Source organism: Anoplopoma fimbria, chromosome 22 (genome assembly GCF_027596085.1).
Source record: "Anoplopoma fimbria isolate UVic2021 breed Golden Eagle Sablefish chromosome 22, Afim_UVic_2022, whole genome shotgun sequence".
Lineage (NCBI taxonomy): Eukaryota > Metazoa > Chordata > Actinopteri > Perciformes > Anoplopomatidae > Anoplopoma > Anoplopoma fimbria.
The window spans coordinates 8259694-8287675 of NC_072470.1; the positions used below are offsets into that span (position 1 = coordinate 8259694).

The window sequence follows — 27982 nt, forward strand, 5'->3', positions numbered from 1 at the left end:
TGGTTGGTTGGCGTGTACTATGGTAACAAGACGGGTCATTTTTAATTGACTGACTGATCATTTATGACTTAATGTTGGGAAATATGTTGTAAGACGTTTTTAAAAATATGACTCTTTTGTTATATTTCATTTCAGATTCACACGACACTAAAATGCAAAAACAAAAAAGGAAAGAAAAGCCATAATCATTCACTCATAGCAGCAATGTCAAGACTAAAAATACAAAGATGACGATGACGGTTTTATAAGTATAATGACACATAATGACAGTGATAGTGATGGTTGGGTTGTCTTCCTACTGCCCTTTTTAAAAAAAAAAGAGAATGGACGTGGAAGCGACTGCGAGGTGAGAAGAGAAGGCGTCTGATTTCTCTTCCCGTCTCAAAAAAACGGGAAGCAAACAGGAAACCCGGCAGTGAGAGAAGCTGACCTCAGACGGAGCGTGTTTATATTTGGTTGAACGCGATGTACCAGACGCAGGATGAATGAGGGTTTTCGAGGATATGGATGATATACAGAAATAGAGTTTCAGAAGCGACGATAAAGAATGAACACGCACTGAAAGGGAGTCTCTGACCCAGATCAGCTCCATTTATCTCAGTTAAAATTTATTTTGCAAGAGAGCTACAAGAAAAGGTCCGTGGAAGCATCCAAATGTCTAGCTAGGATGATCCCAGAATAAATATGCTTTTAGGGAAAGTCACAGTTTGTTTAACTTTGCTTTAGTCAAATTAACTGCACACTGAGCACACCCACTGTCCGCCCACGCAAACACAAAAAAGAGGATTTGTTAGCTTCTCCTGCACACGTGTCAGCACAGACAGGCAGATGTCAGCCAGATGATGCCTTCAACTGCTTATTTACTCAAAGCTTCCAGTATCTGGGCTGATCCAGGGTCAGGTCTGCGTGCGTGGCTTTTACCAAGCCTCCTGCTCAAACACACCAGCTATGGTGACTTTGCAGAAAAAGGAAAAACATTGGTTTGCTAGCACACACAATACGAATAATGTAAAGACACCAAGTTTGACCTGAAAGATCGTCAACGCAGCTCTTTTCTAAATGAGGTCACGTTCGGGCCATTTTCCAGATTGGCTGTGGTTTTGGGTCACATTGTGTCGCGCAAGGTCGAGACTTCTCCTTCCTCCCGTCTGAACTGTGAGTGCTGAGTGTCCATGCGGAGGCAGAGGAAGGACGTGTTTAATGCTCACGCTGGCACTGTGACAGCCGCACGAACCCTCTGATTGTTGCTGATCAGCACATTGTCTGCAACTTCATCAAAACAGTTGATGTCAGTCTGACTACTGATGGCACAGTGTGAGGCAATCATCGGTTTGCTAGGCCGCGTCCACGCCCGTGAAGCTTTCCGCACATATGCAGAACCTTGCGATAATAACTTTTGGGACAGTGGGTCCTGGATTTCAGACAAAAGCAGAAGCACTTTTCTAGCTTTAAATAGCATGTATCGGACTTATTACAGCCTTCAAAATGAGGAAAAATCCAAAACTTAAACCTGCAAGTGTGAGTATTAGATCGACGTACTAACTCGTTGGCGCACCAACGAATACAATATTCATGAACTGGAGATAAAAGGCGAAAAATAGGACGCTGTAATAAAACTATTTTTAAGATTGACATCGATACTGGAGTTACTGACTCTCTTTTTACTTTTATTATGCGTCTTCAGAATATTACATTCCAGTTTCTAAAGCTCTTTGCGACACACCGACTTGACCTCCATCCTGTTGAACTATTGGGTGCTTTTACACACTCGCTTTGCCACAAACTTAAACCAAAACAGACTCGTCGTTCTCTCTACTTTACTGTGTGGCCCATGAACTTAACAGTCCTTCAAGCGTCCTTCTAATAAACCGGAGCAGTCTGCGCCATAAACAACCTGATTAGGAGGAAAGCTCTTTAAGGGGACATAACGCCGTTGTCTAACCCGCTGTGTCAGTTCAACGACGGCGTAATGACATGGCTGCACAGACAGATACAAACTCACTGAATGTGTGTCAGCCAACACAAACAAAGAATTCAAATCATTAAGAGCTTCAGCTGTCTGTCTAGTCTACCTTTCTGCTCATCACTTTGCAACACAATGAATGACATATATTCTTGTTCTAAAATATTAAATGATAAACTATGCAGGCTAACAAAGAATCCCCCATGACGTGATGCAATCAGCAGTAAATTCAGGACTCAACGTCTCTCGTGACATTTATCAATCTTTCCTCTGCCCGCGCATGCACGGCAGGAATGCAACTGCTTTTTCACATTGACACTTCCAAACAAACAATGACGCAGACGTTTAGAAAAAACCAGTAAAACCAATACGTGGTAGAGAAACCCGTCGCACAGACAGCTGAGTGAGTGAAGAGGAAACAGTCAGGTTAGGTCAGGTTAACTGATCTGTTGTGTGTCTGAAAGAATTTTGACAACTCGTAGGGAGTAGGAGGAGGTGCTGAGGGGAGGAAAAGTGGAGGATAAGACAGGGGCCGTAATCCCCCATAATCCCCCTCTCTCCCAGTGGGGCGCCAGCGACGGGCCTCGCTCTCCGCGCTTCCGTCTGCGGTTTGTTTTCAAAGTTCAGAGGGCACGTGCCACCGACAAATGTGACTTTGGGTGCAGGACAAACGAGGACAGGGCACCCTGAACATGAGCTTCACGCAAAATACTGAATTTGATTTCCAGATGGGCGAATAATTCATTTTATCTGCACAAACAGAAAGAACGGAAAGATTCGACATGAAGCCAAACATTGTCCTACGCTATCTATAATATTTGCTCATTTTTGTTTCATCTATGGCAGCTCGGTTTTGGCACCTAATGTTTGCTAGTAGTGTTTATGATATATTTTCATGTGCATTAAGCATTAAGCAAACCAGTTTTTCGGTCTTTTAATGCTTCAAGGTCCTTTTTGGTGCAGATGTTTTCTGTGACCTCTCAGGTCTTTGTCTGCTCATCTGCACTCTTAAAGAGCAACTTGCATTTTGAATTTCCAGTTTTCCTTTGTACTTTTCATCATTTTGAATTATTGTGTTCAAGATTAGTTTTGGTGGAGGTGAATAGACGGCAGTTTTACTGAATATAGCAAACTTCATGTCAACTTACACTAGATTCTGTGGCTTGCAGAAAAATGATAATACTAACTTACATCTGCGTAGCGTGGTGGAGCTGGTAATGAGCAGGAATGTCCACATGTTTCCAGGGTTTTCTCCTATTAGCCTCACATGGTTCGTCCAGTGACTCACCCTCCGTCTGTGTTTTGTGTGTAAGCGGATGTTCAGATGTGGGGCAGCAGCTGACTTGAATTGGAGGTTAGCGCTGATTGAGTGCACATGTGTGTGTGTGTGTGTGTGTGTGTGTGCGCATGTGACAGAAAACCACAGACGATCTATTTGTTTGGGCCTCTCCGACATAACTGCAGAGAATATCAAAGGATCCTCCCGATGAAACAGAACATCAGATTAGTGTGTCAAAACAACGTCTGACCCCACAACCCCTGGCCCAGTTAAAAAGTAGACAGACTTATATTTATCTTTGTTCTGTGGAAAACATCATGAGGGGAAATGAAAAACATTAATGACTCTAACTATTTAGAATCTAGAATCCCACATTAAAGGTTTGTTGAATAGAGAAAACAATTGAATCGTCAATTCTTGGTTTGCTTTAAGAATGAGGATATTTATGGAAAAAACTTCTGTGACGCAGTTAGCAACAGCTACAAAATGGCAATTCAAAACATATTTAAATTATTATTTGATTTTTAGAGATAGAGCAAAACCTGCAGCGTTATTACAAAGTCTGAAAAATAAAACCTTCCTTTATTAAAGACTACTATAATACTAAAAGTCATGTGATATTTGTTTTCAGGCTTGCTAGTATGGATGGAAAACATTTTTTGTTTTGGTTTCAAACCCCAGTTTGAAACCAAAACGTATTAAGAGTGGATGTAGCCTAAATAAGCTGATCTTTTTCTCCCTTTTGCAAACTACGGGACCGAACCTTTAATATTCAGAGGATCTTACCTCAGCTGCTATTCTAAAACTTCAGGGTCAAGGACTTTGTCAGAAACCCTCCCTGTATTTACTCCCTGCAGTGTGTGAATTCAAGGTGAAATCACCTGCTGTGAGGTCGGACGCTTCAGGCCGGACATTTCCTCCCAACTCAACAACAAAATCTGGTTTTGCAGCGATAAGAATGCTGTTAACAGGTTTTTTTCCTCTCTGTGTGTACAAACACGAAGCGTATTTCTGATTCTGATTCCCCTGACACTGGACAGGCTTATCCCCATGTAGCGTCTCCGGGGGGGGCCCACAGGAGGAGGGGCCCACTGTGACAGTCTGGACGCTCAGGGTTTAACCAGCAGGCCACCTGCTTTCTCAGCAATAGGGAACAGCACAGAGGGAGGTCTAGTTCAGGGGGTGTAAAGAGGATTTTTAGGGTTGATTTTGGGGCAGAGTGTCTGGAAACAGTGGGCCCGGAAACAGAGGTTGTATGTATGTCGGTTTATGTGCGTTCTTGTCAATAAAAACGCTGTTTGGACACTAATAAACAGCCTCAATATCCCAGCAGGCCTAAAGACTTTACAGGATGGATCACAGCACATAATGTAAATAATTCTCTTCTACATTTGTGCCTCCAAACATCAGCAGTGGCACAAATAGACGAGGTTAATCCGCGTGTGATCCCTCAGCCTCCGAGTACATCCCGTCCCAGCGGCGGCGAGCTTGAAGAAAACACCTTTTGTCAATGAAACAGGATTTGCGAAAGTGCCATCTGGACAGGAGCTCTGTCTCCACGCGACGTCTGATCCACCGAGACAGCCAGTCCGCCTCTCCAAGGTCAGGGTCTGGGATCAGACTGACCTCAGGAGGGAGAGGAGGGCAGGTCGAGGCCGTCTTAATAGATTTACATTAGAGCAAAGACCTCAATTAATTAGATTTTGTCCGAGGACACCCCAAAACTGAAACTCTTCACAGTTCGCAGGTTACATTTAAACCAAACCAGAGTTGTAACAATTAAATGAAGTAGATTAATATCACATTAAGTGGTTTGTTTTCATTCAAACAAATAAGAAACACTAATCAAGGAGTTTTGATCGCCTGAATTGAGAGGAAATTGAGCTCTCCGCCGTGTGCAGCCTAGAAAAAGATACTAAAAATATCATGCAGACACACTGAGCTGCTGCACCCTCAATGTGTGACCTTGACTTTCGTGATGTAAAATGTGCATGTATGTGCCTAATTATCATTTTACATGTTAGATTTGCAGATAAATTAATCAAAAATGTCAAAATGACTGCTGGGATAAACCATGACATCCCTATTTTATAGTTAGTATATAGTTAGTGCGTTGTATGGATGCATTGTTACATCTTAAGTGGTTATAATGTTCAGATTTATTGACTTTTATTACATATTTATTCTGCTCTCATTGATATTGCACATAACTAAGGTGGGTTTTATTGCACAACAGTCGTATTAAACTGTACTGATGTTAGCGTACAGAATAAACTGTCACCAGATAATAACGTTTTGTTATGGCCTGGGTTATACAAGTAGGGTTTCTACTGTCAGATTTATTAGCAGCATAGCTTCTCCATATGTCTGCATAACATGTACTGTAGCATCTGCACATGTTGGGAGAAGATTAACAAAACGATTTATAGTAATCCTATTTTACATTTCACATTAATACCGAGAGACATCACAGCAGAACTATAAATCCATAGGAGATTAAAAGGTAGACTCACTGTGTAACGTGTGTACGCAGGTCGGTATGTAATGTAATATATAATGCTCGTATGCATGAAAGCACTTTTCTGACAAATGCAGATATTTTCTTTTTCTTTTGTAAAGCACTTTTAGTCATAATTTGAATGCTTTATTTAAAGTATTGTATTAGTATCATTATTATATGATAATAATAGAGGTTTGCGTGTCTTCATAGTCAGTGTTTCTGTGTGAATAAAGCTAAATACTACAGCTTAAGGTGGTTTTAAAACACTAAACACACATTTTCAGCTGGTATAATCGCCTTCACATGACGTCGTCGTCCTACATATCTGCGCACTCCCGTTTGCGCATCCTCGAGTGACGTGCGGTGGGCTGGCTCTGAAGGGGGCTCGGTAGTATGTAACCAATGAGAGGTCGACCTATAAGTAAATATTTACACGCTGGTGCACTTCTGCGCATGTGCGCTGAGGTCTGGCGAGGACGCAGCCATTCATGCATTTAACTGGGATTTATGTGGCTGAACTGGGAGGCAGTCAGATCAAAACACATTTAGGCTTTCATTTGATGATTTAAATCAAGAGTTTATGGTTTGTAAAGGGATAAAAGTCATACATTAATGGTTTATTTAGGACTAAAATTTAACTTCTACCTCTATATTTATGCATCTACAACAACCACGACTTTGTTGAAAAAGAGTCCAGTTTTTTTACTTTTTTGTTTTCATTTTTTATTTGAGGTGCAACTGTCTAGTGCAATTGTAACGTCACATTTGTGATGGGCTGAGGAACATGCACAAAACATCAACATACTTCTGCTAGGCATTTTCCTTTCCTTTCTTTTCTTATGCCAAGTGTCTCATTATTGTGTTCAGCGCTCCAGTTGCACAACGAGCAACTCAAAAACACTTGGCTGTACAAAAGAACAACAAAAAAAAGAAACCATCGTCATTCATGAAATGAAAAAAAATAACATTATCACACGTCCCCAACCGGTAAAACAGTCCAGATAGTTTGATTAAGTTAAGCGACGGCAGCGGAGAGTTCACATACAGTACGAGGCCGTGTGCCACTGCAGGAGGGACAGCATCTTGGTGTCGAGGTAAATAATCCTCGAGTCTTGCCACCCTGAGAAATGACATCACAGGTAGTTCAAAACCTGGCAAAACCATAGATATATATATATGTACATATATTTACATATTTTCAATAAAACAACTAAAAAAGCTTGTATATATGTATCTATGGTTAGAAACCAGGCACTTGGCAGAGTTTAATTGGATTTTTTTTTTTTTTAAATCTGTACAAAATTAACTACCTAGAAACAGTCATGTCCTACTTATTTTTCCTCTCCATCAATTATTTTTACACATCACGTGGACATTAATTACATCAACAAGAGCGGAAACATAAAACAGACAAAAACAAACCTTTTCCCCAGAAAAAAAGAAACTTTGATTCCCTGCATAAATGTTTAATGCTCCATCCAAGAACGGGGAGGGTGCGGGGAGGGTGCGTTGAGGGTGGGGACGGCGACGAGAACCTCCGAGAGAACAAAGAGTTCTCAAAGTGAACGACGAGGCGCAGCTAATATATATATTTCATAATTCTTTATAAGCACGTCTCAACCCAGAACATCAAGACGACTCGTCATCGTCTTCACATGAAGAAAAATGTGAGCTGGACTCTTTGACTCCCATTCCAGATGGGTCGTCCGAATATTTCTGTTTCGTCAGCTGTTTTTGAAAAAAAAAAAAAAAAGTGCATGGACCGCAGCACCACAAAATGAAACAAGATGAGTTCAAAATGTCTTGTGTGTGTGCTGATGGACAGTGCTGGGTTGAGAAGGGGAGTGGGGGTGCGAAGAAGATGGCACACTTCCCACGGGTCACACAGCGAGGGGGTTCGACGGCACTGACAAGAGCAAGCAGCGTACTCCAGTGCCCTGCGTTCAGCTCCTTCCTCCGCCGGGCGATGGTGGCAACGGCGGCTGCAAGGGTCGACTGTCACTTCCTGTCAGCTCTGTCCTCTCCCTCATCACCACCATGATGAAGACAACGATTGTCTGAAGCAGGTAGTTACACACACACACACACACACACACGCACACACGCACGTCGGTGCAACTCCAAAGTCTTTCAGTTAAATTAAATGTGCAACAAAAGAAAAATCCGTCCTCCGGTTGAAAGTGTGCGCTCCCCGAGACGGTGGCATAGTCGGTCTTGATGCTAGAGTCGGTTCACAGTATGGCAAGACTCCTTCCTCCTTCCTCCTCCTTCCATCCTCCCTTCCTCTCATCCTCAGGGGGCTCTCCCCAGAGTGCAGTTTCTGTGTTACGCAGACGTGCCGGAGCTCTGTGTGGAAGGGAGGACTTGTGTAGTCCCGGCTGGGACCGGGACCGGGACCAGAGGCTGGGCGGTGCCAGTCGGGGTTCCGCCGGTCTGGACCTGCGCCTGGAACTGAGCCATCTGCTCGGGGCTGGCCAGGTTCTTGAGCAGGTTGTTCTCCTGCTCCAGCAGTGCGTTGCGCTCGATCAGCTCTTTGATCTGCTCCTTCAACACCTCCACCTCCTCGCGCACGGCGTACATCAGGTGGCTCTTCACCAGGTCCTGAGGACGCAGACAGAGAGAGAGAGAGACATGGTTAGACATGAAATTCATCATGTTTACTTATGAGGCAAACAATCTGTTTTAGACTGTGAACTCCTTGTTACACAACAATACTGCCATATAGTCAATAAAGCAATTAATCTGCATTATTTTGATGTTTTAACTTGTGTTTATATGTTGCCTTGCTGCAAAAAGATTTTCTTCTTGTGGGACGATAACGATTCTGAACTGATTCTGTCATTTTTCAAACAAAAATGCTGAAATAAATGTGCTGGTTACAGCTTGTCAAAAGTCAGATTTACTCCTTTTTTGTAATTCATGTCATAAATGTAATATTTTGTCCGGACAACAGATTCAATTTGAGGGTGTCAGACCCGGGCTATGAAGAATTTTGACTTGTATTTATTCTGGTCCAATTTCTTATGACATTTTACAGGCTTGATCAAATTCTTATCAAATAATCATGTAAATCAACAGAAAATGATAATGCCAACTATTTGGACAAATGATTTATCTTAATAAACATAATATGGTTCTACTTTTTATATCTCCAGGTTTTGGACTGTTTGGACATAACAAGCTATTTGAAAACATCACTTTAGTCTTTGAGGAATAATAATTGGCATTTTGAAGACTAAATTGGTATCAATTAATATAGAAATAATCTCCAGATTAAATGGATAAGACTTGACTTCCTAAACCATCTTTGGTCTCAATCTTTTAAATAATTTTAAATATCTTGGCTTGTCCAATATATATACATATATATATCTATATACAAACACACACACACACACGGCTTTATACTATTTAAAAAGAAAACTACTCTCGATCAAACTGACTCAGAAACATGCCGTTGCAGCAGCGTGGAAACGGTGATTTTGCATCGTAAACATCCCTTCACAGTCTTGCACAGCACACGCCAGCTGTCGCCCTACATTCCTCCTGTCAATTAACGACAGGAGGAAAACAAGAGTGCATGAACAATATGAATTCCTCAGAAAAAGGTGGATCATTACAAGAAGAAAAAAAAATAAAAAGCTGCACAGTGCACTCCCATGAAGGTGCCCGAGCAGTGTGCTGTGCCAGGCTGCTGGAGGAGGATTTGTGTTTAATAATCTGAGCATCCCCTCCTCTGTGGATCCGCCCCTCCTCCTCCTCCTCCTCCTCCTCCCTTCCACGGTACGAAGCAAGGGAACAAAATGTTCCTGCACCGGGGTGGGAGGAGCCAATCACCGGCGGAGTTATTTATACTGAACCACAGGGAGGCTGCTGCTTGCCTAGCAACACGGGGCAGGAGGGGGGGAGAGAGAGGGTGAGGGACTATGTATGTATATGCATGAGAAAGAGAGAGAGAGAGGGAGACAGGGGATAGCGTGTGAACCTCAGCCTGGCCCTCATCAAGTTGCCAGCAAGTCGGAGGTCATCGGTCTTAATCGTGACAGAGCAGGAAACTCCTGTTGCCTTTAATGTATAAACCTGCAGGTGCATACATGTGGGGGAATAATGCGTTTTTCATGCATCTGCAGCTGGATTTCTAATTTTAATAAAAAATCCCATGTAGAAAGCAGAAAAGCACCATCATGCTTCATTCATTCATTCATTCATCACCCTGAGATCCCCTCCATAAAACCACATCAGGATTAAAAACAGGACTAAATAAAGGCAGACAATAGGATGATACAGCTGCAAGGCGCCCGGCTTACATAACACTGTTTCTACATACCAGACGGGGATCATAGGAGGTTTTTGGATGCTTACCATTGCCTGTTCAATCTTGTTGTCGATTGCAACCACACTTGCACCGGAAGAGCTGCAAGACAGAGAGAGGAAAGAAATATGTTTGATTATAACCGCATACATGATGAGCTGGATACCGCAGGGTGGATTTCATCATGCTGCATTTCTTCTCTTTTTTTTTTTCTTTAATGCTGCAAACGCTATAAATAAATACATAAATATATAAATAAGGCTATGGAGGGGAAACAAACAGGCTATTGTTATAAAAGCAATAAGAGGATCTTTAGATTTAGAGCTTGCAACAAAGCAAATGGAAAAAAAAGAAAAACGCTTTGATGTCGGAGAATCAATGAGGCAACATTTGAGGCATTAATTGCACATAAGATGTTGAGATATTGCGACATTACCTATTGTCAACCCTGACTGATGCGCTCTCCTTCCCGAGCACAGAGGACAGAAACGAAATCGAGAAATTCCTCAGTTGACAAACTCCAAGATCCATCGCCACAGTGTAACATTGGGAATTCATGCTCTCCAGCCCATTAAAAACCCCAGAAGTGGATTCTCCTGCTTCGCAAACTGGATCCCCAGTGGTATAAAAGTAGAAAAAAAGCTCATTATAGTGTGTGAGTGTGTGTGTGTGTGTGTGTGTGTGTGTGTGTGTGTGTGTGTGTGTGGGGACGGGGTCTGCTCTCGGAGCTTGCAGCCGGGACGCAGCACACAAAGACTGAGCGTCAGGCTGCAGCAGCTCCGCACACCGAGGCTCCTTCTCCGGGTAATTCATGCAGGAAAAACAGCAGCCAGCAGCTACGTGATTGGCTGAGACTGGAGCTCATTAGCATAATGCATGAGAGGGACTGGCTCCTGATTGGAGGAGAGGACGCTCATTGGAATAACTCTCTACCTGCTGCACCCTGTGCTGTATATAAAGAAAACCTCCGCATCCACCCACAAGAGGAAGGAGAGGACTGCCTGGACTTGAAAAACTGCGGATATCTTGGTGTTTTTTTGGTGCTAAACTGTCCTTTAAATGTGCTGTCTGGTTGATTCCACCTTAAATGTGGACTGCAGGTGATGGGGGGATCTATAACTGAGATGGTGTCTCCACCTGTCGGTTATAACTCTTGTTTTAAGGAGTCACACATGATGACACAGAATATATAATCAATTGCTCAACTGATTTGTAAAGGCTGACCTCAGAGCTGTAAATAAACCTTTGCATTTAAGGTCTGTGGGGCGTTGTCAACAATAGAAAAGAGAGGGATTACAGTAGGACCATCAGAAGCTCCTTTGTCTTCTATACATGAGTTTGCATGTCTGAGAGGGGAACACGCTGTTCTTTACATTAAACCAGGACCGCCCCTCTGTTGTGTATCGGCTCTATCACAAACCATTATGGAGGGCTCTCAAGTTATTTATTTATTTCTGTGATGTGCGACGGAGCTGAAGCTCTGATTCGATCGACAGAATACTGAAAGCAAACATGTTTGATGATAAAAATGTCATTTATTACTACAATGTGAGTTTAAACTGCTTTTCTCTGTTTATATTGTTGTAGATGAAGTATGTTTGGGGACTGGGAGTGTTGGTCAGATAAATAAGACATCACTTTGGACTCTTAAATTAGTTAGTTGCAGTCCTATTCCTCAGTCTACTTGAGCAAAACATATCTATTGTTGTTAACAGCTAATATAGCTTTGTATAACAAAGTGTTTAGTCTATTAAGTTTCATACATTTAATAAAAGCAAATCACAAAACTCTTGTTTTATTTGACCAACCGTATAAAACCCACAAATTTATTTAAGTTTACAATAATATAAAACAGCAAATCCTTGTATTTTTCCCCTAAATGTCTGAATTGATTAGTTGATTATCAAAAAAAAAAGAAGGAATGAAATCGAAATGAAAAGTTGCCTGCGAAAAGTGTAAATATTTTAAAAAGAGCTGTAACATATTGTCAAATTTATTATTAAATAGTTAAACAATAACAAACTGAAAAATAAACTGCTTCAAGCATCACAAATGTGAATATTTGGTGGATTTCTTTCTCTTCTATGATATTAAACTTAATCTCTCTTAGTTTTGGACTGAAGGTCGGACATAACTAATAAAAAGCAATAGTTGCAGCCCTAATTTAAGGATTCGTGGTACCACTGATGAGTCATGCCATCTGCTGTTACATTAAACATTAATGATGCAAATGTAACTTTAATTACACTGAGATGGATTATAAATTATTTTATATTTAATCATGGGGTGTAAATTACTTAAGCAGCTGATCAGATCAATATTTGACTTAAATTACTCTTCAGTTGCGGCACTCTAATGTGATTTGATGGCGTGTGGGTGTGGACTGATGTCGTCACCATGGAAACATGCAGTCTAGATAAACAGCGCACAACGAAAAGGAAGTACATTTAGCGTAAATAAGATTAAAGGGCGTTCTGTGGTTGTCCTTTCACACTCACACATCTTAATTCAATCAGTTTGAGCTAACTGACCTCTAACTGTTGCTCCTTCACACCTTTCACTGACTTTGACCGGATCACATGGACGAGCTTCAACAATAAAAGTTTTAAGCAGCAGCGGTGGACGTCAGACACTTTTAAGCACCTTAGCTGTGTTATATCTGTCTCCGGCTGCAGCGTTCACTGAATCAAGTTCAGTTAGTGGAAGTGTGTCAACATGGGGGGGGGTTTGGAGATCAGAGACGTGGATGAGGAGAAGACAAAACCTGCTTATGCGTTTGTATTTTAGGGCTTTAACGATCAAGGGAACTCTGACGGGATTTATTTAGTTAGAGAAATGGAAAATAACGTCTGTTCTCCTTTTTCTTTCTTCCAAACGGAGCTGCGTCACATGTACGCACCCTATTCCTGTATGCTTGAGTAATTAAAAATGTTGGAGGGGAATATAAAACACACGGGAAAATTGTGGTTTTGTAGGTTGCAGATTTCCTGTAGGACATGCTGTATACATATTTTGGTAATTGGAGACTGAAGTCTATTAGTGGCGTGATAACTGAGCAAAGGGAAGCACATGTGGGCCGACTGGAGGAATTGAGGAAATGGAACATGTTGAGATTGGAGGGGAAAAACTCAACTGAAAGCAGACAAGATAAAGTCTTGGTCTGGAAGTGTCAAGGTCCACGTTACAGTGAAGCCTCGCTTTCTCACACACACACACACACACACACACACACACACACACACACACACACACACACACACACACACACACACACACACACACACACACACACACACACACACACACACACACAGTCAGTCAGTCAAGTGCAACGACATGCATGTGCAGGAGGAAGAACATTGTGTCCTCACACACTGGTGGCTCTTCGGGCTGCTGAGCGGGATAATGCACATGCTGAGGCGATGTGCCTCGAAGCAGGAAGTGGCACCACATTCAAAAGTTTAGATTAAGTTTCCTGGATGAATGCTTTGCTGGCCCTTCTCTTAACGACAGACGGAAAACATCCAATGGACAACGATCAGACAGATACATCAACACAAAGCCCCTGGTTTAATCCCCCAGGCTGCTTCAGTGGATCTGACACACCCCCCATTACACCACCGCCGCCGACCCCCGCCTGACAACGTGACAAGACTACAGCCATCGTTACCTCTTCAGATGCTTCTCCAGCTCCCAGATGGCGTCCCTGCCCTGCGCTCCTCTTGCCCCGGTCAGCCCCTTCTCTCTCATTGATGCTCTCAGGCTAAAAACACACACTCCAACCCAAGCAGAGGGGCACCCAAACCAACCGCCCCAACGAAAAACAAACACCACCACTGCACCTCCTCCGTCCTCCTGACCAGCGCCCTTTGGGCCCCGATCCCCTGCTCCCCTTAGCTGTGTGAGATCCACATAGGGGAGCCTGATGAACATGGAGGAACGTGGGCGGCAGTGTGTGTGTGTGTGTGTGTGTGTGTGTGTGTGTGTGTGTGTGTGTGTGTGTGTGTGTGTGTGTGTGTGTGTGTGTGTGTGTGTGTGTGTTGACAACAGGCGCGCAGATCCTCCTTATGAAGCCTGAATCACACACAGACTCTCAGACGATTGGGTGCATGGTGAGGGGGAGATATGAGGGTGGGTTGTGATGTCACCGCATAAGGAGTCATGTCACCTCCCCCTTCTGTTGTTATATAAAGTGTCAGCAGAGATTACGGTGAATACGTCCAATAGGATGAGCCGCTTATGACCACACACCCCTTCAGCTCGCCAATAGACGCCTACAAGCCCCTCCCATCGGTCTGCAACCTCTCGCTCCTTCACTTCTTTCCCGTTTGTGTCCAGATGGAGATGGACGCCGGATTGGTACCCTACTCTAAAACCTCCTTGTATCTGTTTGTAGTGAGAAGTGGGTGAAATTTCTCTCACATTCCCTGAATATAACAGCAAACGTCCACTTCTTGCAGCCCTCACATGTCCTCACACTGCGCCCCTCCTTTAGTTATCTAGAGGAGAATGTGTATGTTGAATCAAGCATGTCCTGTCACTCCTCATCAGTGGATGCACACTTGACGCACACACACTCACAGTATGGGTCTCCACTGGAGCATGGCTCACGTGTACCTCCATGTAAGCAATAATAAAATTAAAAAAAAGTCTCCCACGCAAGGCACGCATTACAGTCTGAACAGAGACGATCAAAACAAGACGGCTAGCTGGACGGTAGATCGGGCAAAGCGCCGGTGCGGGGCTCGAAAAAGCTCAACGCATCAACACTGTATCTCAGCTGTAAAAACAAACAAAAAAAACTCTAGAGAACAAAGGGAGGAGGCAACCCTGATCCAAAATGGTGCGCAGTTGTGGGGACCTCAAAATGGCGGGCGAGGGGCGCGTGGTGAGCTTGTTGGTGGGATTGAGCTCAATGCATGCAGTGAATGTATTAACCTCATTAGGGGGAGGTCACGTCTTTTGTTTCCTACACTGTATGTGACACCAGTCCGAGAAACAGTCGAGGGCCGGAAAACAACGGGAGAGAGGTAGAAAACGAATACGATTTCACAAAAAAAATTGAATTTGTGACTTAAGGTACAATAATTCAGTAGTAGCAAAGTCATTTTTCTTAATTATAACTTCAAGATAAAGCTCCCAATCTGTACATTGTGTACTTGCAGATCCGTGGTCAGTGTACGCATGCCCCGATTGGAACAAAAGCCTCGAAGTTCATCTGAGGGGAGCGTTCGCTGACGTGGCGACAGTTCAATTTCAGCCTCAGCTCCGCCAATGGCGAGAGACCTCGGCGCCACGAAGTCACGGATGGGATGCTTTCATTCATTATGTATCCACGTCCATGTAAAGCTAGAGCGTGTGCAAAAGGTTGACCCATATATTGCCTAACCACTACGTTAAAGCTAAATGCATACTTACACTACACGTGGGAGACTTGGACAACAAATGCTGTTAGGAGAAGAACTCGTAATGTAATAATACTCACTTAAATGCCGAAATTGAATCTTCTTTATTGGCCAGGCTACCTTGTTGATGTTCCACCAAGCAATTCGACTTCATTAGTTAGGTAATGAGCTCTCCATGTTGCCAAACTTTGGATTAAACAATTAGCAGACTCCCTTAAGCCTTTACCAAAACACCGATCCACAGCATCATCACAAAATGCTTTCTACTCAAGACGACCACAATAATCACCTTCCAACTTCTTTAAAATCCGTCACCACCTACAACATTTTAGCAGATCTGAATAGAAAAGAAAAGTGGGGTGTTTTACATCTGTGACAACTATCTTTAAATCCTGGTATTTTTAGACTTTTCTGTATATTACAGAGGCTGAAAAGTAAAACCTCTGGCAATATATTTTTATCTTTGAGATAAAAAAAAAGAAACTGGGGCAGCTAAACTTACATACAAATTCAGACATATCTTGAGAGTGTATAAGACCCATCTCTTTAGAATATAGAAACTTTTTGCACCCACGCAACCATCAAGAGGAGAAGATACCGCTTAGCTCCAGTGGCTAAATGTTCCAGAAAAAAGTGTCGAATCAATAGTGCCAACAGAAACCTAAAAGCCTTCCTGTGTATCTGCTGTACATAACACAACAAGGCATCTCCCCCTTTCTCCCACAGCCCACCCTTTATCCACATATTCACAAAAGCATCCAGCTGAGTGTAAGTAACACTTCCGCCTCACTTTATTGTGCAGTTTGAGTGAAAGCAGAGCTGGGCCATCACTCAGGCTGCAGTGTGTGGTCTTGAAAAGGATCCAACTCTGCCACAACTGTAAGTTATATGGAAATGTGAAAGGGTTTGACAGCAGAGGGCATTATGAAGCAATTAGGGAGGTGATTTAAGTCGATGATGTCAGATACTGTAATGCTTTTTACGTGCCTCCCCAAATAATGTCTCACTGCTTCTCCTCTTGCATCCCATTTTATTTTTCATCCGTTAGCATGCCGCGCTGTGATTCGCCCGCCTCCTTCCGCATCATTTGTCCTCAAGCCGTTGGGAGACATGAGCTTGCGTGTGTCCCATTTGTGTGCGAGGCTATGTTTGCAAACTGGCGGGATCCGGTTTTTCGGAGGCTTTGAACACTGGCATTTCACACAGAGGAGAACCAAGGCCGACAGCAAGATCAACCCCACTGCACACACACACACACACACACACACACACACACACACACACACACACACACACACACACACACACACACACACACACACACACACACACACACACACACACACACACACACACACACACACACACACACACACGTGTATTTATATCCTCCAAATTTAGAAATATGACAATTACATAATCAAACAGCGATCATTTTATTCCGGTTTTCAAGGTATAATTCATAAGCGGGAAAAGCGCGGGAAAGGTAGCAATCAAACACAACCTTCTCCTTGTTTGCAACTGGGGATAATCTCCCTCGATTGTTGCCAAAACACAGACGAAACAAACAAAGAGCAGCAACGCCCCAAAACTCGACCAGCTCTCATGGCATCACAGCGCTCCAGGGCAGGGACTCTTCGAAGCGTAAGTGAAATCGGTCTCTGCCATGCACGCAATGCCTTACATAACCAGCCTCTGTGCCATATGAGCCACGAAAGAGACGGAGAAGACAGGAGACGGAGCTTCAACATCTCTGGTTTAGTGACACTTAAAACCTGTCTTGTTCTTGTGATGGATGAGCTATCGACACCCTCACACATTCCTCACGCACTAGGAAGTGTAGACACATTTTTAGCAGCGGTAAAAATAACACAGGGAGTCGTTGCCTTCTGCTTTTTGCAATGTGTGATGTATAAAAACATCAAGGAGACGACTTAAAGAGGAGACACAGTCATGCATGTGAAAAGAAGACGGAGGCGAAGCTGACATATTACTTTCTTCTGTCGAACGACTGATAGATCAATAGATATAATAATATCTTCTAGATATAATAATAACTTCTTCTCTGGCATGTAAGCACCCACAAACACACTACAGGAAGGAAATTCAGAATAACATATAGGGCTGGGCGATAATTCAATAAGGCAAATTTATTGTCTTTCAATGGAATCATGTCTTGATGAAATAATAATTCAACATGATACACAATTATGTCGTCTTAATCCATAATAAGCACAAACTAACTCAAATTACCCAGAAAATCTGATTATTTTGCACTACAGCTATTCATTAAATGAGAAAATACTCCTCTATCAAGTAGTAAGAGTATTCAAAACCATGTGGTTACATCATATAGATTCTGAATCCATTGAATAACCAGAAAACATGCTATATTACGATATATTTTATCACTCAGCCCTAAAAAATCATGCCTGGGTTTTGAGCTGGAACAAATAACAGACGATTAAAAAGGATTACACAAAGTCTGGCTAAAATTAATACAGATATCTCATCTCGCCCCCTGCTTCTATTTCTGTCAACAAAAACAAACTGGCAAGAAGGCTCTCCGCATCCATATTTGTGTTTGTAAAAGCTTTGTACGCACACACACACACAAACAAAATCTGGCTCTGTGTGACAAATTTCACACATGAAATTGGGATTCAACAGCATCCCCTACTTTCTGTTATCCTGGTGTTTAAATAAATATTGTACAATCAAATATTACACAACACTGACAACATTAAAAAAAAAAAAACGTCACAGAAAGTTTGTGCAGCCGACCTCCTCCAGTCACATGGCTCTGCACGCTGTTTCTGTTTAAAAGGTCCGAGGGCTCCATGTCAATGTAAACACTTAGAAAGCTCGCTGTCGGTGCATTGACAGTGAGGAGCTTCTCAGCAGCGGTTGAGAAACTTTGCTCGAGGCTCTCTGCAGTGTGCCGGCTTCATGCGGCGCTCCGAATGTGTTTTCACAGTAGGGAAAGGTCGAGGCTCTGACACAAAACAATCACGACCGCCTTTTTCACAGAATTGTTATTATTACACTTTACCATGAAGTCGGCTCTTTACCAGGAAGTGTCACTTTCAGCTGGGGGGGGATTACTGTTTTTCTTTGACAGGTAGTAGAGGGGTCACGTTACTGTGGATGTGTTTGACATTTATTCTTTTAAAAAAAATAAACGGAAGAAATTGGAAGGGAAAAAAAAGGCCTTTCGTGAGAGATAACTGATAAATATTTTGAACAGATTATGGAGACTTTTTTTTATCTGCCCAGCTGACAAGCCCTTGAGCAAGACACTGCCCCTGTGCTGAAGTTGACCTTGTATACAAGCTGCTATAAAAAACAACAACATAGACTCATCCGGCTCATCGACTATCAGCATCAATATTGGTGGAGAAAAACAACGTGATCTGAGCATCTCTTCAAGTTATATTTCCTCCATTTTCTCCAGCTGATCCTATCCCTGACTCAAAACTGTTGATGATGCCAACCCGGAGTTATGCGAACCGTTACACCTCTCACAAAAATACATTTAACAAAGCATCACATTACATAAACTTTCATCTAGGGTCTGAGGGCTAAAGGGTGGTACAGGTCTGGAGACAACATGCCAACAGCAGATACTTTTAAATCGACTTAGATTTCTCCCAGTTAAGTATCATCACCAACCAACGCTGGGTTCAAACTTTAAATTGATCTTTTATTGTTTAATTAAAAATATTAAACACCAAGCACGGCTTAATGCAAACCATGTATCAATCTCCTGTTTTGCACATCATTTCCTTCAAAGGAAACATTCAAAAAGAAGACATTTCTGTAACAAAAACACAGAGCAACTCACTATAATATCTGCATTTTAAAGAAAAAATGATGCAGGCGTAATAAACAAACTGGCAGTAGAATATGGCGGTATTTTTACGCTTCCTACCCAAGAGTCATGTTGATCATATGAAATAACAGTAAGCGCCACACTAACTCATTAAGTTGCAGGTTGCATTTGTACTAGAGTATATTCTACTCTTACAAAGGTTAATTTATAGGATCTGAAATAACCCATTTCTCTCCTGTACTGGTATTTCTTACGTGAGAAAATCCAAAAGGTTAAAATTAAGTAAAAGGGAAATGACAGAAAGAAAGAAAAACAACAATACAAGTGTTATACAAGCCATCGCGGAACAACCAGTTAAAACCAGTATTGTTGCCTCTCCTCCTCTTTGCTCATGTTTTCCCTCAGTGTAAACGCCAGAGGGGGAACAAAGCAGCATTAAAAACCTCTCTTCTGTGAACCCCTACCATTTCACACACATGTACACACACACACACACACACACACACACACACACACACACACACACACACACACACACACACACACACACACACACACACACACACACACACACACACACACACACACACACACACACACACACACACACACACACACACACACACACATCATAAACAGTCCTGACGGGTGAGCTCATAAACACGAACCTTCTGAGAAATGCAGACAGACATGCATGGACACATTTTACATCCTCTCTACAAAAAAAAACAACCTGCGGCTCTGCTATGCACGTGACGCTTGCATAAATAATGAAACTATAAAAGAAGCTATTTAGGTTGCAACTAATGATTATTTTTTTATCATCAATTCATCTCTCTTTCTCAGTTAATTGATCATTTAAAAAAATGTCTGTCACAAGTACAAGATATCATTTTCTAATTGTTTGTTTTGTCCTAAAACATATTCATTTAACTATCAAATATGACAAAATTGATCCTCGCAGTTAAGGGAGTGGAATACATTTTTTTCTTTCAGCTCTACAATGAGTTTTTCCAAGCAACAAAAAAATGTAATGAAAGAACCAGCTGATGTAATATAATGGGAACTAGAGAGCCATAGACAAAAACTTTTCCAATGGGACAAATAAAAGTCTCATTCAGATTTAAACCCATCCCTAAAATAAGCACACCTGCGGAGTTTCAAACCCTGCAAAACGGTCTACGATATGGATCCCTGTGCTGCTGGAGCCCTCGGTCAGATATCAGACACCCGTGTCTGGTAGGAAGCACTGAGAAGATCTAAACGCACTCAGTTCTTTGTGAATCATCCATTGCGTGCAGGAAAGACCTTTCCACTTAGCTGCCAGGCACATTTAGGTCAGTGATTCTCAAAGCGTGTTAAGAGTTATATAAACAACTGTTGAGCAGGCTGGGAGGATTTACAAGCCAATACCGCCACCTTGTGGGGTAACAGCAGTACGGCGACGTGAAAGAGAGAAGACGGTCGGTTAAACTCATATCTCTACTGAAGCGTGATTCCATCGTGTCAAAGCTCATTAACAGTCAGACGGCTTAACTACCTTCAGCCGTGATTTATTGCCCTCGACATCCAGGAGATTACGCCCAAGAAATAAGAAGCAGAGACTTCACAAAGCTGCTGTCTGACTTCTAATTTAAAGATTTGAAAGAACAGAAAAAACAGAAAGCAAGACTGCAAATGGTGTGCACAAGCAGGCAAAACCTTGACACTGAACGCATCACATACTGCACGCTTGATGTGCTAAATGGAAGCTGTCTGGTTGCATAAAGACAGTGCTTTAGAGGCGGAGAGTTTCCATATCAGCACATCTGTTTCTCGCCTCTGTTAAACTGACTCGGGCTCACAGTGATGCGTATCGTACTGCTGTCAGATAATTAAATTAAAATAAAAAAACACCAGCAAATATGCCTGTGGAGAATTATTTTGCCCGGGATATTACAGAGGTTAAGTTTGAATGTTTTTTAATATCCTAAAAACTAACCCATTGCCCCAAAAGACTCCTGGGAAACGTCCTCTAATCTACAAGTTTTGTAGATTAGTTTGATCGAAACCACATAACTTTGTTTAAGAGGTTAACATTATTGACATGATATTCCTTTTGGAAAAATATGGGTTTTGTACAGGTAAGTATCTGGATAAAGAAATTTGAGTTTATCTAGAATAGATCAACAGGTAAGCGTAGCAGAAGATCGTAAATGTACATTTGGAATTTATCAGTGAGTGTTTGCAGGCCGTCAAATCTGCATCAAGCTACTGAATAAATGACAAAACATAGTTAATTATGCATTAGGACCACATCATTTCATTTTTTGAAATTACTTTTGAATTGAGATATTGGAAACAGGTGGAAACACTAACACAAAAACCTACAAAATATCACTGAACAGACTATGATTTATAAAGGTTGACCACAAAAGCTGAAGGTTTGATTCTTGAATTTAAATACATCTTGTGTGAAGTCTGTACAGATTAGTTTCTTTCAAAAGAAAATGCAATTCAAGCCATTGATGATAATGTTTTACAGTTTAAGCTGGTGTGTCGTATTTAATTCTTGTCTTTGTGACATTTATTAGTCATTAAATCATGTTCAAACAAAGCAAATATTCATATTTTGGGGTGTGTTCACCAGAGCAATGGTTCAAAAAACTGTTTTAAGTTTGGCACGAATCACGTAAATAGAGTTAGAATAGTGCCTTACCAATCTTAACTCAAGGTAAAACATGTCTAGAGCTTCTCTTGGAAACCCCGGGGATCCTCAGACCACGACAATGAAAGAAGCAAAGATTATCCTGGAAATCATACATCATAACATGAGCTCTACTTATGACAGTAGCTAGCTTAGTTAAAGAGGCGCTGTGGACTGACTTGTCACTCCATTTTGTAATCAGGCTGTAAACTCGCTGACTCTGTGGCCCTAAACTGATGCTACACATGTTTACCTCATTAAAATAGTAGCAAAACAGTGAAAACAAAGGGCAAATTGAAAAAACGGGCTGCCAATATAAAACGGATAATGCTGTGTGAAGAATGAACAAACAATCAATAAAGATTGCGCCTCTAACTTTTATGGTTCCAAAGGATGAGGTCGTTCAGATAACTTACCCCGATAAAACGCACTAAATGAACTATGACACTCCATAAATTATAATCATTATTAGAATAGAAAAAGATATTTTGGCATGGTAAATTATTCCAAAATAATGTGTGCAATATATTTAGGAATTATTTTGGTTATTTTTGCTAAAGTATAATGTGCTAGAAGAAAGAAGCAGACTGTGCTCATTAATCAGTGCTTTGTCATCAAAACAACTTGCAGAGTTTTGCTCTACTAGTAATATAACTATTTTTTTACAGTGCATTCTATTCCTGATGTTTACACTGTGGTGAGCAATAAATAAATGCATTCTCTACAATGTGTATGAAATGAAAAGTAATATTGCTCTGTAGTTGTTGGTGGAGAGAGAGATATCACACAGACAACAGGTGTATAATAAACTGGAAGTGTGTGCGTGAAAGTCACGAGTGTCTCCCTCTCTTTGTGAAGTGATTCTGGCAGCGATCCAAAAGTCAAAATATACCGGCATCAACCTGCAGGCTGAAATTCCTCCAGAGGAAACACAATGAGCTGGTAAGAGCCCTGATTTACCTCACTGTCCCTTCGGCACTCTCACTGACATCAACCTCACTGACAGTAAGAGAAACAGACAGCAAAGCAGGTGAAAAAAGAAAAGCATATATCCTGCAAAACAAAAAACACGCCTACCCTCACATCACCGTTTTACAACATGAGTCACGCACAAAGCTGTGCTAGATCACGCGTTGTCAAAGTCAAGACAGCTGCAACGTGATGCTCTTAAAGAGCCAAACTGGACTCCTGACAACAAGTATTCACAACTGAAATTGAGAATCAATGCAGCTCATTGTTATACAAGTAACTAATGTATAAAAAAACGTCTTCCGATCAGAGCTGCACAGGCTAAGTCTGTCGTTTAGGGTTGACCCAAATTAGAGCAACTATTTAATTAATCGTTTAATCAATTAAGTCATTTCTTTAAAGCAAAAATCAGGAAAAATATCTCTGGTGCCAGTATTTCAAATGTCTCAGTTTTCCTTTTCTCCATTTTAAATGATTGTAAACTGAATATCTTGAGGTCATCTTCCACTTTAATTGCAAAAGAATCATGAACCCAAATATTGTCCTGTAAACAAGGCACCTTGTTTCAATCAAATCGGTGAAATTCAAAATTGGTGATAATTTGTAAATATATGAATTTATGCCTGTGGTTGTTTAAATGGTAGAACAAAACAAGAAAATCTCTGCAGTGGCCTTCTGTACTTGGTGCTGTCACTGTCACTACTCATGCGGGTGTTGTTCTTGGACATTGTGAGATCACACTGACCTGTTCACACAAACTGTTGCTCACCGTCATGACTAAATACTGGTGTAAATGCATCACTATTCGGGCAACAACCTGTAAACTTCACTATGGCACGGGAATGGACGCTATACGCTTGGAGGAAACACTTCATGTATACAGGAAAAAGAGAGGTATACTTTAAGAGTGAAAAGAGAAAAACAGCAACTGTCGAGAATAATGGGTGAAAGAGAGACATAGCAGCAGCACAGAATGACATGACCATGAACAAGGCCGTCACACTTGGACTGTCTGCAGGACAGTGGCCGATTCATGACAAGAAAACGAGCGCCGACAAAAAGACGGAGAGATGGAAACACACTTACGGAGACCATGTAAAAGACATAAAGACACACAGACACACACACACACACACACACACACACACACACACACACAGACACACACAGACACACACACACACAGTCCTGACGGGGTGCCACGAATTGTTGACAAAAGCCCTCACAAAGAAAACAGTCCTGCTCTGTCTGCAGCTGAATACGACGACGTCAAAACTTAAAGTAGTTGTTGCACCCTGCGTCTCTCAGTTCCTCGAGTTCAGAATCTGAACAGCTGACAATACATACTGCTGTGCTGATAATTAAACTAGAGGAATGTTTACTGGTTCGCACCGCAACTGTTGTTTTATTCATGGAACTCCTCAGAAGTCGGAGAGAGATATATATATATATATATATATATATATATATATATATATATATATATATATATATATATATAAGAGAGAATAAGTTTGTATGATATTTGGGAGTACTTTTAAGCTAAATAAGAGCCACATTATTGAAGAATATGTTTTGCATTTCAGTTATGGGTGCTTGGGTGAGGCGGACAGTCCTCAGTCAAAGTCCCTCCATACCCTGCAGGCAATATTGTTGTACTCACAACATGAAACTCCTGTTAAACCAGAACACAGGGCAGTGCAGTGGTAACACTAGACTGCTGCCACAACAGTGCCCCATCCCTGCGCAGGGAGAGTTTAACAGATTCATGCAACACAACTCCAGATCAGGCCCTCTACAGACTACACAACACTGACTCTGAAAGACCAACACTGCATCTTCAAATGGGGGCACAGGAGGTTTTTTTCCAGGGCAATGACTCTATTTAGACCAACCGTGCGTTTTAAGATAGTACCTGCAACTAAAATAACCTATTTGAGCGGCAAAACTAACAGGAACATAGGATTGAGTAAATAAACCATTGCACAGTTCCCTCGGGTTGGTACAAATCAACAGATCCAGTGTCTAATAAAAGACTAAACCTGAGGGGAGATTGAAGGGGGAAGGGAGACGCAAATAATGAACGAGAAAGCAAGGACAGGGAGAGGCAAATGCAACCTTACTGACACAAAAGAGTCCTGAGCTGATAGAGGTGGATGTGTGATGGTAAGGGGTCGATTCACGGCAGGACATCTGCTGAGTCACCAGCTACCTCTGTGACTCAGCAGACTCCACTGCTTCTACTCCTGCCACTGATATTTTCACAATCATGCCCAGTGAGTGGTTTTTTTAACCACTGTCTGCAGTGGTTAAAAAGGCTGACAGAGTGACCTCAGGAGACAGGGGATCAAGCTTTGGACTCCTAGATCTGAATGAAACTCAGACAACCGGCTGCTGTTACTAGGAGAGCAGAAAAGTTATGGTGGTGGAACAAAAATCCTTAATCAGTATAATCACTATAATAAGACTTTCAATGATGTGATGAGGAACAAATATATATATAGTTCACTGCGTGTTTTGCCTTTCAATATGCTGCAAAATAAGGTATTTGTGAAGTAATGTTACAGTAAAAAAAAAAAATAGCCTGAACTACATTTGCGAAACAGAGTTTACATTAGAATAAACAGCTTTGGTAATACAGGCCCGTTTATTCTCACCTGTCTTCATCTCCTTCGGCATGATGAGTCCGGAGGCCTGCAGCGGCAGCGACCATGAAGGCACTGGCCTCGGCGGACATCCCCATGTGGGCCAGTGTTCCAACAGCACCGCCGGCCTCTGCGGCCCCCTCTCCACCTGCGGTCATCCCTAGCCTTGGCAAGCCCAGCAGGCCTTGGTGCTGGAACAGAAGCTTATGGGCATCCTCCAGCTGGGATGTTCTTATGGAGCTCCCTCCTCCAGGGACCTGAGTGAGGGTCGCACCCAGGCTGAGGAGAGGCTGGAGGTCAGCCTGCAGGGTAGTCAAAGGCATGTAGTGGGTCGAATGTGCGAGCCCTGCTGGGATTGTAGCAGCGGAGGGGCGCTGGACTTGTTGCTGAGGTTGAGTTGGGATGGCCTGTGGCTGTCCTGCAAAAGGTGCCTGGGCATGTGGGGCTGCCAGACCCTGATGGTGCAGCTGCTGAGTAAAGCTGATCGGTGGCTGTGCCGGGACCCCTGGAACTGGTGATATGGAGAGTCCTGTCGTAATGTGCGGCATTGGAGGCTGGACCTGGGTCTGGAAGGGAGCAGTGGGCTGGATAAAGTCTGGCTGGCGGACATTTCCCGGGGCTATGACCCCTGCATGGAAATGAGATGCAGGGTAACCTCCCTGGGCTTGAGCTTGGTGGGGATCCACAGTGTATGGCAACTGCTGGGGTATAACAGGGGGAGGCTGATTTACACCGACCTGTGGTGTTGCTGTAGGGAGCGTGACAGGAGCCACTGGTTGCTGCATGTGGGCCCCACCACCAACCTCCTGGGGTGAAACATAGGTCAGAGGAGCGGTCTGGGCCAGTCCCTGTGGTGGGCTCTGCATGGCTTGTGGACTAGTGAAGTCCTGGCTCGGCTGCTGGTAGGCCTGAAGCGTGTGTGGTGGCTGTACAGCAGGTATGCCCTGACTAATCAGAGCATTACTTGTTTCAGTCTCAACAGCCATCTCTACACCTTTTGGTGGCTCTGATGTAGTTTGATGTGGAACCTCCTTTTCATAATACTCTGTACATGTCCATCTTCCTTTGCGGAACGGCTCAGAGTTAGTGTCTAGTTTGACCACCCTAAAACGAGAGCCAGTAGCCGTCTGAGTCTGTGTGTGCTGGGTTTGAGTGTTGTGGGGAGCAGCAGGCGGGGCTGTTCCTCCTCCGACAGAAGCTGCGTGCCCACTCACACTAGTGTTGTCAAAACCTGCGGGCCCAGAAGGAGGAACTGCAGCGACATTGACAGCAGACACATTAGAAACGCTCACATTTCCTTGTTGCTGTGGATCAGTGGCTGTCCCACCAACAATAGGGGCTAACGACTGGGTTGTCCCACCCGCGGGGTTACTGTTATCCAACACCGATGGCCTCTGCGGCTGCCCGGGACCGGCTTTTGAAGCCACGGATGGGCTGGAGCTAGCCACAGGAGCAATGGGAAGGCCCGGCACTGACTGCTCACCTCCACCCAAGCCATCAGAGTGATGCTGCTGAGGGTAATAAGGATGATTCATGGTCCCATTTACCATGGAGGCTTGCTGCTGAGCCCCCAGCGGGATGGACTGAGGGTGCAGAGGCTCATTCGGTGACACAATTCCAGGTGTGTCGACCCCATGGAGGCTGTTCAGGGTCTCATCAGAAGAGCTGCGCTCCGGCACGCCTGTATCCGTGGCCCTGGACACCGACACATCCAGCATGTCAGAGGAGGACAGGTCCTCTGTGTGTGACTCATCCATGTCGTCATAGCTCTCTGTGTCATCTGCTAAACTGTTGTTGCCACTCACGTTGATCTGAGCTGAGGTGACACTAGTGATCTGAAAGCCACTCTTCTTCTTCACCTGAGCACCAGCCACCTGGTGCTGCTGCAGGAGTCCAGGAGAGCTGCATCCAGCCTGGGTGGGATTGTCATCCACAGGGTTGGTGGTGGAGGTGGAGGTGGTGGTGGTGGTGGAGGAGCCACTGCTGCCTCTCCTGTAGTGGAAAGCAGTCTTCCTACCTCCGGGCGGCTCTGCAGAAAAGTCCTGGTGGTGCATGTTTACCGTCAAAGTGTCAACAGAGAGCAGAGAGAGGCGCTGTGCACAGATGCTAGCTTTGTTAGCTCGATAAGCTAGGTCGGGTCGCAGGAAATCAGTCGTGGCGTGGATTCATCATTCACACATTTTGGGTGTCTTTTTTATCCCCGAAACAAAGAGCAGAGCCTGCAGAGGAGTAGTAGTCAACACACAGCAGAGTCTAAGTAATGCAAAGTGTCCCCTAAGTCCATCTCCAGGTGTCTTACCGGGCCCGTGTTTGCTGTATCATTGCCGGTGAGCAGCAGCAGCGACCGAGCTGTCAGTCTCTCAGGGAGGGATGCAAACACTGCGACTGCGC

General features: G+C 43.1%; 1 protein-coding gene across 2 annotated transcripts; it reads right to left on the minus strand.

Moving 5' to 3' along the window:
- Positions 1-6459: 6459 nt before the first annotated feature.
- On the minus strand, positions 6460-27962 carry LOC129111942 (TSC22 domain family protein 1-like). Of its 2 annotated transcripts, none has more exons than XM_054624105.1 (3): positions 25604-27962; positions 10105-10156; positions 6460-8343 (listed from the first exon to the last, which is right to left on the minus strand). In XM_054624105.1, the coding sequence occupies exons 1-3, from the start codon at positions 27643-27645 to the stop codon at positions 8068-8070; spliced, it is 2370 nt and encodes a 789-aa protein (XP_054480080.1). In that variant the 5' UTR covers positions 27646-27962; the 3' UTR covers positions 6460-8067. The 2 variants fall into 2 exon arrangements, with proteins under 2 accessions (XP_054480080.1, XP_054480081.1); XM_054624106.1 differs by lacking the exon at positions 25604-27962 and adding an exon at positions 10491-10956.
- Between the last annotated feature and the right edge of the window lie 20 nt (positions 27963-27982).